This window comes from Acanthaster planci, linkage group LG03 (genome assembly GCF_054643075.1).
Source record: "Acanthaster planci isolate LZ-2023a linkage group LG03, COTS_SCS, whole genome shotgun sequence".
Classification (NCBI taxonomy): domain Eukaryota; kingdom Metazoa; phylum Echinodermata; class Asteroidea; order Valvatida; family Acanthasteridae; genus Acanthaster; species Acanthaster planci.
This window is the reverse complement of record NC_141779.1, coordinates 5,054,330-5,068,674: the sequence shown is the minus strand read 5'-3', so window position 1 is coordinate 5,068,674 and position 14,345 is coordinate 5,054,330. Positions and strand designations below refer to the sequence as shown.

Here is a 14,345-nt window from a genome sequence, read left to right as displayed (position 1 = left end):
TGCCCCAGATACATGTACAACCATGTGCACATACAGATACATGTGTTTGCTATGTTACTTTTCTGTCATGGTGCATCAAAACCCACGTACTTTCACACTAATAAATAACGTACTGCTATTTGGTTTAAAAAATAAAATATGAACACCTCAATTAGAACTCCTTTCTACTGGAGGGAATTCGTACCCCGCACCCTCCCCCCACCCAGCCTACGCCCTTGAGCAACCTGATTTCTTTCTTACAAGTACTGATTTTAATTGATTAACAGAGGCATTCACCAGAGAAAAAAGGGGGAGATAAGGATCAAACATTCATTTTAACCGGAATTTTAGAATTAAAAAAAAAAAAGGAGTTGCTACTTTTTCCGCGTACCATGGCAGCTGGACGACTAAGAGAAAGACTGTTGTGAAATGATATCTTGTATGGGTTGATTCAATTTCAAATCATTTTTATCACGGTGTCAGTGGTGCACGGCGGATTATTTGTCAGTATCGGCTGGCAATATCTCTGGGCGAAATAACCAGCAACGGCCAATTAGGTTATGACTGAGCACAGCGGGAGAGATGAAAGAGCAGCAGCCAACAGTAATCACGCCGACGCCAGTCAAGAACAAAAGAGCAAATATCAGAGGGGGAGGGGGGGAAGGGCTGTGACGACGATGCAATTGTGCCACGGGTGAGAAATCAAACTTCTGAAGTCCGGCCCGAAAGGAGGCAGAGAAGAAAGCAACAAATTCGAACCGTTTTCAGGATGTCAGCGCCCGGTAAATTGAAGGTGACAGTGTGCAGTTGGGAATGTGAGTCTGTAAAAAGATCTGGGCCAATTTTGAATAGAAATCGATGAACTTCTGCTGGCAGTGCAACTCAAAACTTCTTTTATTACCGGGAAATGGAGATAAACGACAGGCACCGCTACCCTAATCCCTGACAACTGATAAGCAATTTACCCGCTGGGGCATAAAGATTGGTACATTCTTTTTATCTCCCAATCACTGATGTCGCTTATCTTTCGAGTGTTAACATCCACAAAAATTGCTGGTACATCACTTGGTTGTCCAGAAGGACATACAAACTGAACGAGCCTTGAATCTGACGTAACTTCCAAATACAATGGACAATGTGCAACTGTACGTGTGCCATGGTCCGTTGCACAACACCTTCTTTACCTATGGACAACTTGCAAAGGTTCAGTGTGGTGCACCCGTACACTCCTGTTATAGTATCCTCTCAAAAGTCAACCGAATGAGGATACTTTAATGGTTGAATTGAAATTAGAGGCAAGTCGTGTCTGAGTGACTTGGCTGCAGCTAGAAACTGTACGCATATATATGGCAAGAACTGCAGCCACTTCTGATAGAGTCATGTATAATTTCAAGCTGCAGCCAAGCGACCAGGCTACATGCTTTGGGGAAAAAGGATCGTGCATGTTACCCGACATTTGAGACCATGTTCAAACCACAAGCATTCGTTTCAATGATTCATTAACCTCTTCCACACTCCACCGATGACTGATAGAGGGTGGGTATATTACAGTTTGTGCTGGACCACAAGTACTTCTGAGTACTTCACTGTTTCTCGGCGATATCGCCGCATAATATCTTGCTGCTCTGTTGAGGGTGAAAGCAGAACAAACTTTGGACACTCATTTTAACAGAAGAGACATTGTAGAAGGCTGAAGCACAAGTTGTAAATCTTTTTTTACAAATAATCTGTCTGCTCCTGCATCCAGCTGAAAAGACTTCCTTATTTTTCTAAAATTCCGTCTGGTTTCAGACATATGTAATACCAATTGCTGCAAAATGCTTCTGCCTTTAAGACTGCTGGGATCGAAAATGTCACTCAGGACCTCCTTAGTTTGGTATTTGAGACATGTTTGGACAAAGGTGTGATTACGGTTCTGGCTTGACCAAAACCAACTTGGGAATTCACAGTAGTCCATTATTAACATTCTCACAAACTAGGATTTCTCATGGCAAACCAAATACGACTTTAAAGTGCAGGGACCTCCGGGCAACCCTTACAAGGGCTTCGCAGCTCCCTCACGACAAGGATACATATTTCAAATTAACATCAAGCAGTCCACATCTTCATAATTGGATTTCACCATGTGCAGCCTGGCCCTAGGCTACACAGGTCCCTGAGCCTGACACCAGATAGTGCTTTTGTCATCTCAGGTTTTGTGTCCCCGGGTGTGTTCCCACCTATTGTGTTACCTGGCCTTGACTCTGGATACTGATAGTGTTTAGGGCTGGCTTTCTATTTATTTGTTGAACCAAATCACTCAGGCTTTTGTTTCCACATTGAGCTTTCAGTTCACAAGACCAATGGTACAGGCATCTTTCCGTAAACTCAAAATGGAGAAGCAACCTTTGGCAACAAGAGTAATGCATCTTTTCTGCACTGAAGGCATACATGTACATCTGTAATGTAGGGTTGACTTATTCCCCCCCACCCGGTTTAAAAGGCACTGTTTGAAAGTTTTAAGGACCTCATTTTGAGACAATTTTTCACCACTTTCTTGCATGTACATTTCTGTGGTTACATGACTAGAAAATTTGGCAATTCACAAATCCTATATCTAGAAAGGTCACTCCTTTTACTTGGCAATAAATTACTGCATGTGCTGTATCATATTGGACAGAGATTGGACAATTGCAGGCTTGCAAAACAGACAGCTCAACTTATTATTTTTTGTGTGTGGATGCCTACAGAGTCAATCTTTTTTATTTCCCTTGCTGGTAGGAATGGTCTGAACGGAAGAAACCGAGCAATCATTAACCTGATTGATCAAGCGATGACGGAGTATTGAGTGCTGAGATTTTATTGATTGAATAATAGCGTGCAACTCCACGACGGGGAGGGGGGGGTATTGATGTGTGTGATGTAATGCTATGTAATGCCACCTTGTAACACCACTGACAGAATCAGCTGCCGCTCGGGCGTCGCAAAAATGAAAGCAGAAATACACACCAAAGTTCCTCTGTCAACAAATTTACTGTGTGGGTGCAGTGTACATATGTATTTTCAAGCTGGCACTTGGAACAAACCTGGACAGCCTTGAATAAAGCACAGTGAATCCTCAACTTGACATCACACCTGCAGGTACATACACGCGTCACACGCAGTTGGATGAAATTCTAATGAAAGAATTCATCTAGCCAAGGAGCTCAACCTTTCAAAAACAGACCACGGCCACACCAGTTCCTCCTCACCCATCGAGAGGGGAAAACCAATAAAACCATCCACCAACCTGTCATTAATCTTACTTCAAAATTTCAGCCCATGCCGGATCTCGGTATCTTGTTTCTTTGTTTTTTCCCCCTCCCCAAGTTGACATTATAACAGATTCTAAATGTCACTTATACTCCGTATTTCCAGCTGCAAGCGAACGATGGGGGGGGGACTTTTCATCTTCAGACAATGGGGCCGTTCGGAGGAGGAAAAAAAAGCAGGCGTCAATCCCACGAATCCTTGACGGTTCGCAGAAATTGAGAAGATACAGCAGAGGGGCAGAGAACGAGAGGTGTCGATGGTGAATACTGTTTGCTGTGGAGTCAAGGCGACTGGGATTATTATCTTTGTGTCCACATCCAAGGAACAAGGCAAATGGAATTATACTGGGATCAGTGCATTGACGAAAGCATTAAAGGGCCCCAGGGAATGTAATTTTTTTTTTTTACCCAGTTCTTGTAAATACTCTTTTTGTCCCATTTCACCTGACTATCAATTTTTTGATGCACCAGTTTAAAGAGCATTTCCCTCTGGGAGCATGTTGCGTCGTTTTGAAGTACCTTTCTAATTTTATTCCATTGTTGTAAATGTGCATCTTTATAAGCAAAAGTGTGACGTCCTCTGAGCAAGAAAGTTTCAGAAACCTCTACAATGACTGCTTCCTCTGCACTAAAAAACTGTCAGAATGTTGGATATTCTGTTTTTCCGATAATTCTGTTCTTAATCTGGTGAACTGCTGTTGTTTGAGCTACTGACCTCAGACCACTGAGCCACATTTTCTCTCAAATATGTTCCCATGGGCAAAGGTTGGGCTCCTCATTTGAACACACAACACCCAAGATGAACTGTGTCTTCTTGAGGCGACAAAACAGTACCCTTGTCAGGCAGAGCACTAAGAATTTTCCACTCTTTAACCCTAACAGTCCTCGAACCTCCAATGGGTGAAGGACTGAGGACTGTTTTAGGCTTTATAAGAAATGTATTTTTATTAGAGGAACCAAACAAAGATGCCAGATAGATTCCTTACATTCAGGAGTAGGAATGCTACACAAAACTCATTCCCAAGTTCACATCATGAACCGTTTCATCCTACATGATGTACCTGTGCGGGAGGACCTATTCCAACAGGTCATTAGCTATGGATGTTTTTGTGGGAGATAAAGGAAGCAACACTGTATTCAGATGTTTATCTGTTGGCAAACAAGTTTAACCACTCCCAATAAACTCTTCCACTTCAGTTCGGCTGACCTGTGCTAAGTCTAGAAACGGCAGGGCCCTTTCACACTGTAACTTCACCGCCCTACTTTTTTTTTTTTTGAGGAAGTTCTTAGCGAATAATGCCCAGTCAGTCAGGGGCCGGTCAGACTCTCAGTTTCCATCTCACAATCGATTTATTTACAATAATGCAGCAATAAATAGGCATGTGTCAGTTGACTAGCATCCCGGCTGCATTCCTATTTAAGCTATGACCACAGGGAAAGGCATCTTAAACAGGAAAGACAAAGCTTTTTCCTGGCATATTATCATGGCTTCCTTTTTCACACTAGTTATATTCCTGACATCAAAATGCCATCAGAGAGTAAATGTCGATTTGGAGACGGTCATTCTATGCATTTGGGGTCCAATTTTTTCCCTGTGCTCTTGTACGTTTCAAACACATTATTCAATTTCTCCGAGTGATTGAGTCATGAAAATTACCTGTCATATGAATACAAATACTCTAGGTCATACTCAGGAGTCAATTTCAATGGTACCTCCATTGTCAGAATACTCAGGTGTCAACAGGGACAGAAACGGGACATGCCATGGACACCCCAAATTTATAGAATGATCCAGATATATAATACCGTCTACATGCAATGCCTGGCTCTTCTTTGAATCACTTGATGCTTTTTCTCTCTTCCTGTCCTTTTCCTCATTCGTTCCTCTGCACTAAATCCGTATTTTGTATTAACGAACAGAAGGATGCAAAATGCTGGGCAAATCAGAAGACTAAAATAAAAACTAGAATGGAAATCAATGCAAGTTGAAGCCACCAACCCCCCCTCAACCCTACCCCCCCCCCAAAAAAAAAAAAACTCACCCCCATTTTCATCCGCGCTGCCTGTCAATCCGAGATCGCAGCCTGATTGCCGACAGAGAATAGTCAGGACGGCCGCAACCAGCGCTACACCCGCAGAGCACGACATCGGGGAGGAGATGGATGCAAGATCTGGATCCGATGAAACATAACCAGACAAACGACGTCTTTTTCCCCCTCCTGGGTTCTGCTCGATCACCTGGTCATGCTACACGCTGCGTGATAACCCTCCAGAGATACAGTCGACAAAGGCCAAGAGTCTTCCGCTTCAGGTCGATTCCTACAGGCTGAGGCTATGGTTTTTGGAATGGGGAAAGTACATGTAAGTCGCAAGGCCTGATGTCGGCCAGCTTCTTTGAAGGACTGCGTTACTCAGCCCCACCGAACCAAAGTAGCCCATACAGATGAGTGATGGGAATCTTTTCAAATCCCACAGGAAATTGAGACATCAATCCCCAACATTGGAGTATTTCTCTACTGTTGTGAAGATGAAGAGGGTAAAATCTTGACATCAAGCGCGATGCGATCTTCCGACGGCGAAGAAACAATCTGCAAGATTCAGTTTATCTGCACATCTCATGAAAGCCAAATTAAAAAGGGAGACCGATATCTGGGGAGTAACTTGGCTCGTGTCCAGAGGAAAAATAGCTGTCGGTCAATCGGAAGGGATCAAATGAAAAACAGGCCCGGTGCTAAGTTTCAATGTGTGAGCTGCCCAGTACTGTACATGTACACAGTTTGCATGCATACACATTGACAATGCATGGATGGAGTGGAATTGCTCTAAGGTACAACTAAACCGCAGCTACATGTACCGGTAATGTGCATCCCATTTAAGCTCCCAGGCCCGTGCTATCTTGGGTGGATTGATCCAGGCGAGTTGCTCTGCTCACACCAAAGGCAACCAAAGACCCAGGCACATGACAAGACTTCTTGCTGTGATCTGTCCCCTGTCCAGCGGTTCAACTGCGGTCGGAGGGTGAGAGCTCCCCTGATTGTGGGAGCTCCCCTGATTGCCGTGGTTTGTTAAGTCAACAGAGTTCCACACGGCCTGCTCACTGGGAAAGACCAGCTCTGCTTGGTGCCCAAGCTGTGATTCTCTCTCCTCTGCCCAGCCTCAAATGGAGAAGGTTCTGGTGCTGCCACTTAATCAGTGCCCGGGTCTGATTTCAAAATAGAAAAGAGCAGCGTGCCAGGCTGAGGGAAGCCAGCCAAAATGATCTGAACTGTCAAAGCCACAGCCTCTCAAGTTTCAGTGTTACGTCCCTTCAACCTTCGCAAAAGGAGCTACTACAGTTGCTGAGAAAAATCTTCCGTGGAGCGTGGCTCTTATCTCTGTGTGACCTTTCCCTTAAGTCTTCGGAATACTTGGTGAAAAGGAAGAAATGTACAAGCACTACTCTCCAAAACAACCTTAAGAGTAGTCTCATATGAAACAAAAATTATCGAACAAAATTTGAATGGAAGCTGCGGCAATGTGATACATGTATCATTAGCTGCACTCTGGGACCGACCATGTAGCTACATCATAAATGATGGCGAGCTTGTTGAGGTCGTCCCCGTCTTCATGTCTTCAAGCACATTGTGATCCAAGGTTAATACAATCCTCGATTGTGCCAGAGATGCATTTTCAATTTCCTTCAAAACCGGCGCACATCATCTAATGACCGCCATCAACTCAAAAAGTCAACGCCAGACCGCGGCGCCATCAATCACAAACAGCCAGGAAGAGGGAGACTCGCCTGATATTATGACCGTTAAGGGGGGGTTGGCTGGTCCGCATGAGCCCCCGTCTTATCACCCACGTGCATCTGACAAGCGAGTGTTTGCATATGTGTCAACGGGCGGCCGGGTGCAGCCACGCTTAGCCACCGCTGTCTCCTGCTGTCGTCAGGTCGTAATGAAGGGCTGTGCTGATGTAAGACTAATGAAAGCATTGTGATCCACCGGCTGGTCGGGTGGGTATACATGTAAGTGGTGGCTCTAACCGTCTAGTCACTTTACTCCTGGCCATCAGCCAATCCGATCTACCGCTAATGATAAACTATTCATCGTGTATTAATATCATCAGCCACAGTGTCCCCCGATGCCAGCTAGCGGTGTTCAAACCCAGCATGCTGAACATGTGGGCTCTCTTTTATAAGCTGGTTACAGCAATCAGCACTGCTGAACAGAACACAGCAGTCCACATGCACATGTACGCTTGTCCTTTGGAGCGTTATTGTTTGCAGGCCCCGGATCATCACATCAATATCGCTGCACAACAATGGCCCGCGTGCAGCAGCTTTTTAATCCTTTGTGTACAGAGACAGGCAGACCCCCCCACTGACAAGTGGGTCAATGGTTACAACTGTAACGGTTAACTTAATGGCACACCGTGCGTACACTATGCCAGTCCTGGTATCCCAACTCCTGCTGTGTCATTCTCTGGTCTTCTCCGAGCTGTGGCAGCCTTTTTCAGGGCCAATATTTCCCAGGTTTGGGTCTGCAATAAAACTTCACTGCATGACCAGGCACATGCCTGGTAGGTATATTCCCATATGGCCCAAAGCCAACTCAAGACACTTTTCATAGCTTATCATTACTGGAAACAAGTCATCCCAACCTGCTGATCAGTTAAATTATCCAGTACAGGAAGACGGGAACACTTTTCCAGCCGGTTCCAGCACTTGAGCTACAATGCATATTCACCCACATCATCTGTCCACCTATGCACTATCAGTCTACTTTTTTTCACTTGTAGAATATTAACTCAAAACCAAATAGAGTGGCCTCCTCTGTCTTTCCGGTTTCGCTTCAAAGGTTAGTGCTCCTTTTGCTTGCACCGTGTATTAAATGTTTCCACTAAGCCAAATTTGTTCACACTGTTCACCAGCTGTGGTCGACCTTTCAAAAACTATAGACTAATATGTACCAAAGGCACATGTGGTGTACAGCACTTCCTATGATCTGGTAACAGGCGAAGCTACGACCAGGCCCCCTGCTAAGGCCTCGTAGGACCATGTGTCTGTTGGCTGCAACTGAACCCCACCGTTCTGTTCACCTCCCCCCCCCACCAACCGATAAAAAAACTTGAACTTTGAATTGTTTGTAGTTGTGGATCAGCATAGTATCAGCCTGATCGAAAGCCCTCTTGTGTGGATACCTGTGAGCCTTTGTTCATTTTTCAAAAATGAACTGCACTATTTTATGGAATATCCAAAAGGTACTTTCCCATTTTTTTCTACTTTTTTTTTAGTACAAAGAAAGTATAAATGGTTGAGCTGAGATGGCCTTGGTAAGAGATATGGCTTGACACTATGAGCAACAAATTTTAGATGCTTTTTTTTTGTGACAATAAATGCTCATGGATGTTACAGGCCATTTGTCATTTTTAATAGCAAAACCGTACCAGCCTCCTTCTCTGATTCCTGGATAAATAACGCATCGATTACAGGTAGCGGTGCAGTGTACTTTTTGGACAACACTACATGTGACATGAAAGTCTCTACCTTGAGTCCATTTTGTAAATATTCGCAACTGGTGGGTAGAGAGGTTGGAGGCAGGTAATTCGATAAAGCCACCAACAAGCCCCACAATGGGTGAAGTGGTCACTAACCCTCCACTGGAGGTCTGTTTCAAAGACAATGCCGCCCCTCCCCAGAGACTGCAGCTACAACTTGAACCCAAGAGGAATGAACCTCCTGATTGACCTCCACACAACCTTTGACCCATACCTGGGAAACACCGGTCCCTGGGAGTGAATCTGATGGGAGGGTGGAGGGAGGGGAGCTAGAGGGAGGACGGAGACAAATGCCTGGAACACTTTGTTATGACTTGCAACCCTCGGGGTGCCCTGCTGACAGAGTTGTGGTCAGATGGGGTCACACAGTTTAGCCAAGCAATTTCATGCATTGCAGGGACATGATGAAAGGTTTCAAACATGTGCAAATCTTTGGGGGGATGGAGTTGTCCACAATTTGTCAACATAACTTTGTGGTCAAATGTCTTGAGGTCTTTATAAGTTTGAAGACTACAGAGCCAAAAATTAACCAAAGACCTTTGCCAGCCACTCATACAACCACCATTTCTACTATAGCCTGTAGGACATGTAATAGCCTTTGTGTACATAAGGGTGTTGGGTATGCCCAAGAGTACAGGTTTATTACAAACAATGTTTGATTGACGACAGGCAAACTTGTATCCTAACTTGTATATTGGCTGGGTGTAATTAAAGTGTGCCAATCAATTTTTCTAAGACACACTTTTTCTTTAATTTTGTATTCTTCATCCATGTGCCAGTTTGACAATTCTTTTACATTCCATGCATCGAAAAGTGCACTTTTTAAACAATTAGAATTATCCATGCTTTCCCGGACAACTGAGGGCACTGGTGGTGTGAAATCATCTAGGGGAGACGTGCTTCAGAGCACAGGTGTGCCCGTTGAAAATGCAGGACTTTTCTGAGTACAAACCAATGCAACAGTGAGGCTTTCTTCCTGGGATGATATCACAGTTTTGCTCATGAATGTGGAAATTCTCTTCAACATTAACACCAAAAAGGCAGTAAACTACCCTTTGAAGTAGCGAAACAAAAGTTGAAAATAAGGTTAAATGAGAAACAAAAGTGCATTTTGAAGGTTTTTATTAAAACAAATTGATTGCAATTACTCTTTAATGAAACTGTCCAACAATTTTGAATTTGTGTTCAAAGTCTTAAGGGACTTGCTACAGATACAGAAATGATTTCCCACATTAGTCTAAGAAACCAAAAAAAAATTGGGGGAGCGTTATTTTTCCGGGCCCCTCTGGTGTTGCATGCAGGTTGCCCTGATGGTTTGATGAGATTTTGAGGCCATTTGGATGAATTCTACACAGATGATCTGTTGGCGGACGTGTTTACATCATCCATCACTGGCATTCATTCACGGCCGCAATTTTATGGCGTGTTTCATAGTGATCACCGAGTCCACTGATGCTCAACACGGCAGCCATCGTGTTATAAACATCTCGCCTGTAATAAAAACGCTGTTAGTATATCACCGGATATCCAGGCTCCATCTCGATGATGTCGCCCAGACGTTCGCGGTACATCATTCAGAATTTTTTAGTTCATTTTTTTCCCCATCAAGTCTGACGCGCTTGATTAAATGTATAAATCAAGTAAAAAACAGGAAGAGTTAGTACATGAATGCACGTATTACACACCAGCGGCAGCAGGCGGTTAGAAATCATTGCAATTTCCTTAGTTTTTGTTGTTTTCAAATTTAAAGATTCAATTCAATTTCGATTGAAAAATAACATTTATTTTCATACCAAAATGAGAACTACAAACACTGAATACAAACACACAGATGGACAACCAGTAAACTTTCATATCTATTACAATAAACAGTAGGCCTACATTGACTTTTTTTTTTAAACGAGCAGAGGTAAGTGATCCACGAAAACCCATAAAAACGTTTGACCTGGAAAGATATGAACATCCACTTCTTGTAAAAGCTATGTTAAACAGTTTGGGTAATTCATACCAGGTAGGTACCCCAAACACTGCCACAGCTCTGCTTTGACTCTCTGCCCATTCGTAACTTCGGAAGTGATAAAATTGCAAACTTATTTCGTTTGGATCAGGCACACTTTCTGTTTGGGGTGTCGGCAAAAAACATGGAGCTGCAAAAACATGGAGCTGGTCCAACTCTTCTTGTTCACGGCAGATGATTGCTCCCCTTTTGATCTGTCTCCGTGTATTTATGGAATGGCCCAAGGGCTGACCTTTTGGTTCGTGCATACTTGACACTGCCGATGAATGGAGACACCAGCCCGTGACTATTCTGGTCAGGTGCATGTATTATCCAGAGCAGGAGTTTCTGTTTCAGTTAATAAGTGATTCAATAAAAACAGGAACAGAAAAACCCAATCATATTGGTAGCCTCTTGCTTTGCGTACATCTCAGCAGTACATACAGTCGCATATCCAAGTTTTAGTCCAGGGAGCAAAATAAGAGATTTTATTTCTCTAAAACAGATCAGATGCTCAGTTTTTTAGTCTGGAAAAGTAATCTTGACCTTCATCCTCTAAAAAAAGACAGATAGTAGTATTATTCTAAACGAGATGGCACTTTTTTTTTTATTCTTGAAACAATTTGGGAGTAAAAAATTCAAAAATTGGCACTATGTCTCCAGGGAAGTGGGGGGGGGCCAAATCGACAAATATTGGTCCTCAGAAATCCAACCGCACTTTCCCTACTTTTAGTGTTTTGACAGTATTCATAATGTATTCACAAAATTGCAGATTTAAGATATGCAAGGCCTGCCATTTTGATTTTTAATTCCTTTTGACAGAGCAACAAAGTCAAGAACCATCCGAGCAGAAGCACCCCCTCATCGGTTGAAAAGAGCCACGCTGGTCGGGAGAGGCCATTTTGTTGGTAAATGATGTGACCATGATATGTGCCTCTCCCAGGCATTCATGAACCAGCAAAGTGCAGTTCCGACCAAAGGAGCCTCCTTTGCTAAGAAAATCGTGCCCCCTCTTGGTCCAGCTCGGGGCTCATAGTCCCCACAGGGCTTCATCGAGGATTGCAGTATCTGCCTCCCAGGAGAAGTTATGAAGCTGAAATCCCTAGGTTCTGGACAAGGACATGCCGGTACATGTATTTCCACCGTGCCAGGCATTTTGGGAGGAGTAGTGAAGACTTCTTTGCAGTGTTAAAGATTGATGTCAAAAATGGTGGGTTTGTAAATTGGCAACGAGCAACAACTCTTGGTCCAAAATTTGTGTCTGGCTGTCCTCTGGACAGGCAGCTAGATGAGATACCAAGGCCCTATCAACACCCCCTTCAAATGCATAGAATGAGGCAAATTTCCTGACTTAATGGGTGCTACCGATGTACATATCTTAATGAAAAATCCACTTGTGATGTTTGCGTAACTGCATCACTTAGCTTTGACAACTTCAAACTGCGTGCACTTTTGTCATGGTCCTAAGATGGCACTGCATTTTTATCAGTCCATTTGCTGCTGTCTTTGTGTTTTCTTGAGTGCGCTACAAAACACTTTGAGGGCTTGGTACACATAACGAGCTTGTCAGTAAGCATCCGGTCCGCTTGCATGTGGGGGCGAATACGACCAGTGATCAGATTTGAGGAGGGGAAGGGCCCGAAAACCTTTTAGCCAGGATCTCGTTTGGCAAATCTGACGGAGATAGAAAAATGCCATTAGCCGTGGCTGTGCCCCCGGGGCGGGTAGGAATTTAAAGAGAGAGAGAGAGAAAGAAGGAAAGACACCTTCTTCTTGAAGGGATTCAAATTCATCACACTTTAAGATAATTAAGGAAATACCAAGAAAGAAGCACTTAGCTGAACCGGATTAAAGTACGATGTACACAGACGGCTGACAACACAAAACTACAGTCTACACAAGATGTGGTCTGCTAGATAGACAATTGAATGGTACCTCATTAATATCAATTACCCTTTTGGAATGTCAGGTTTGGTTTTTTTATACACATTTTGAATGTTAACACTAACACAGTAAACACCAAGTAAAAAAAGCTACAATAACATTCACCCCAAAATAAACCACTGTGATATTGCATGCAATGGTATATCTAGATACGCACAAGGGTTATTCCAGAAATTAGGCCTCCTTTTTTTCGTGTCCCTGTCACATCTGACGTATGATTTTGTGAGTTCAGAACACATTTTGTGATTTCCAAGAGTGAAGAATTTATGCAAATTACCTGCCAAACAAAAGTAATAGTCTGACATCAATTCCGGTGATATTTCCACGTCAAATAACAAAGGTCAGATGTAACAGGGACACAAAAATGTCACACTCTGGACCCCTAATTTCTGGAATTAGCCACAAGGGATACATGCATATAATTCAGTCTTCTGAATGTACAACAGTCTCTCATGCCAAAAGAATTCAAATTCACTGGTAGTATGGTACCGGTATATGCAGCAACAGCTTTCCAAGATGTGTACACCAGTACATGACACACACTTCTAGTTTGGAAAGGCAAACACTGTTGCATGGATCTAGGAACGTACAACAGAAAAACGAATCAAACTGCAGAGTACCGGTACATGTGTGTTACGTGTATTTAGATAATAGCTCTGTTTGCCAGCTAAGTCTATTCTGAGCCTCTCTCATCAGTGAAATGACCACAGGGGCAAAATGAACAGGCCAAAGGCCATCTCCTGTCTTTACATTTCCCCGCTCTACGACCACCCCTCTCTGCAGCACGCGAGACCAGGTACCGGCACCCTCGGCCGAGCATCTTTCCTTCTCAGATAAACTGCCACTGCTTCCGGCAACGGGATGCGACTTGGTTAGTCTGGAGTTTGTACAGCAATTAAGACGACCCAGCGGAAGGCCGTCGGTGCGAGTTAGTTGTGTAATGTGTCTACCGTACCCTAACTGGCACGGCCTCAACTAATGGGCTGGTAAATTTGCTGGTGACTAACAGGACTGTTTTACTATCTATGCGCCTCTTTCTCTGGTCGTGCATCTACATGTACCTGCAAGTACAGTACATGTACACTAGGCCACAACTATGCCACATGCACAGGAGGCATGTGGCCTAGTGGTTAGGGTTTGTACCGGTAACTTCTGATCGCAGGATCGAAGGTTCGAATCAAGCTGGTGACAGCATGTTGTGATCCTGGTCAAGTCACTTTACCCCTACAGAGAGAGCCTCTCTCCACCCAGGCGTAAATGGGTACCTGTGAGGGCAGAAACGGTTATGTTTAGCCGTACCTGTTTGCACCGAAATGGCGGGAGCTGAGGGGAGCTGAGCCCAATGTGGAGGGATAATGATAATACAGCGCCTCGGAATGGTTTGCTAGATAGATGGCGCTTTACAGGTGCTTGTTATTATTATTATAATTACTACAATGTACATGTACATTATTGGAGGAACTGTTCTATCCAACCCCATTCACACCATCACAGAAATTCTGAAGGTTTCTCTGACACATGTACATGTAAACATGAGCCTCAAAAACTAACACCCCTAACCGAAAACAAATAGAAAATAAACAAACAGGACCAGA

At 43.7% G+C, this 14,345-nt stretch overlaps 1 protein-coding gene across 6 annotated transcripts in view; it reads right to left on the bottom strand.

Annotated features, from left to right (window-relative positions):
• The window catches only part of LOC110986431 (epidermal growth factor receptor-like), a 118,075-nt gene that overhangs the window by 71,038 nt on the left and 32,692 nt on the right, over window positions 1–14,345 (bottom strand). For 2 of the 6 annotated variants that reach the window (XM_022248283.2, XM_087135100.1), the window contains exon 1: window positions 5,312–8,258. The exons of 1 other annotated variant lie outside the window; for it this stretch is intronic. In XM_022248283.2, coding sequence (XP_022103975.2) covers window positions 5,312–5,417 — 106 coding nt within the window. In that variant the 5' untranslated portion in view covers window positions 5,418–8,258. Of the gene's footprint in view, window positions 1–5,311; window positions 8,261–14,345 lie in introns of those variants that run through there. 3 more of the 6 variants (XM_087135098.1, XM_022248301.2, XM_087135101.1) reach the window with 3 other exon arrangements.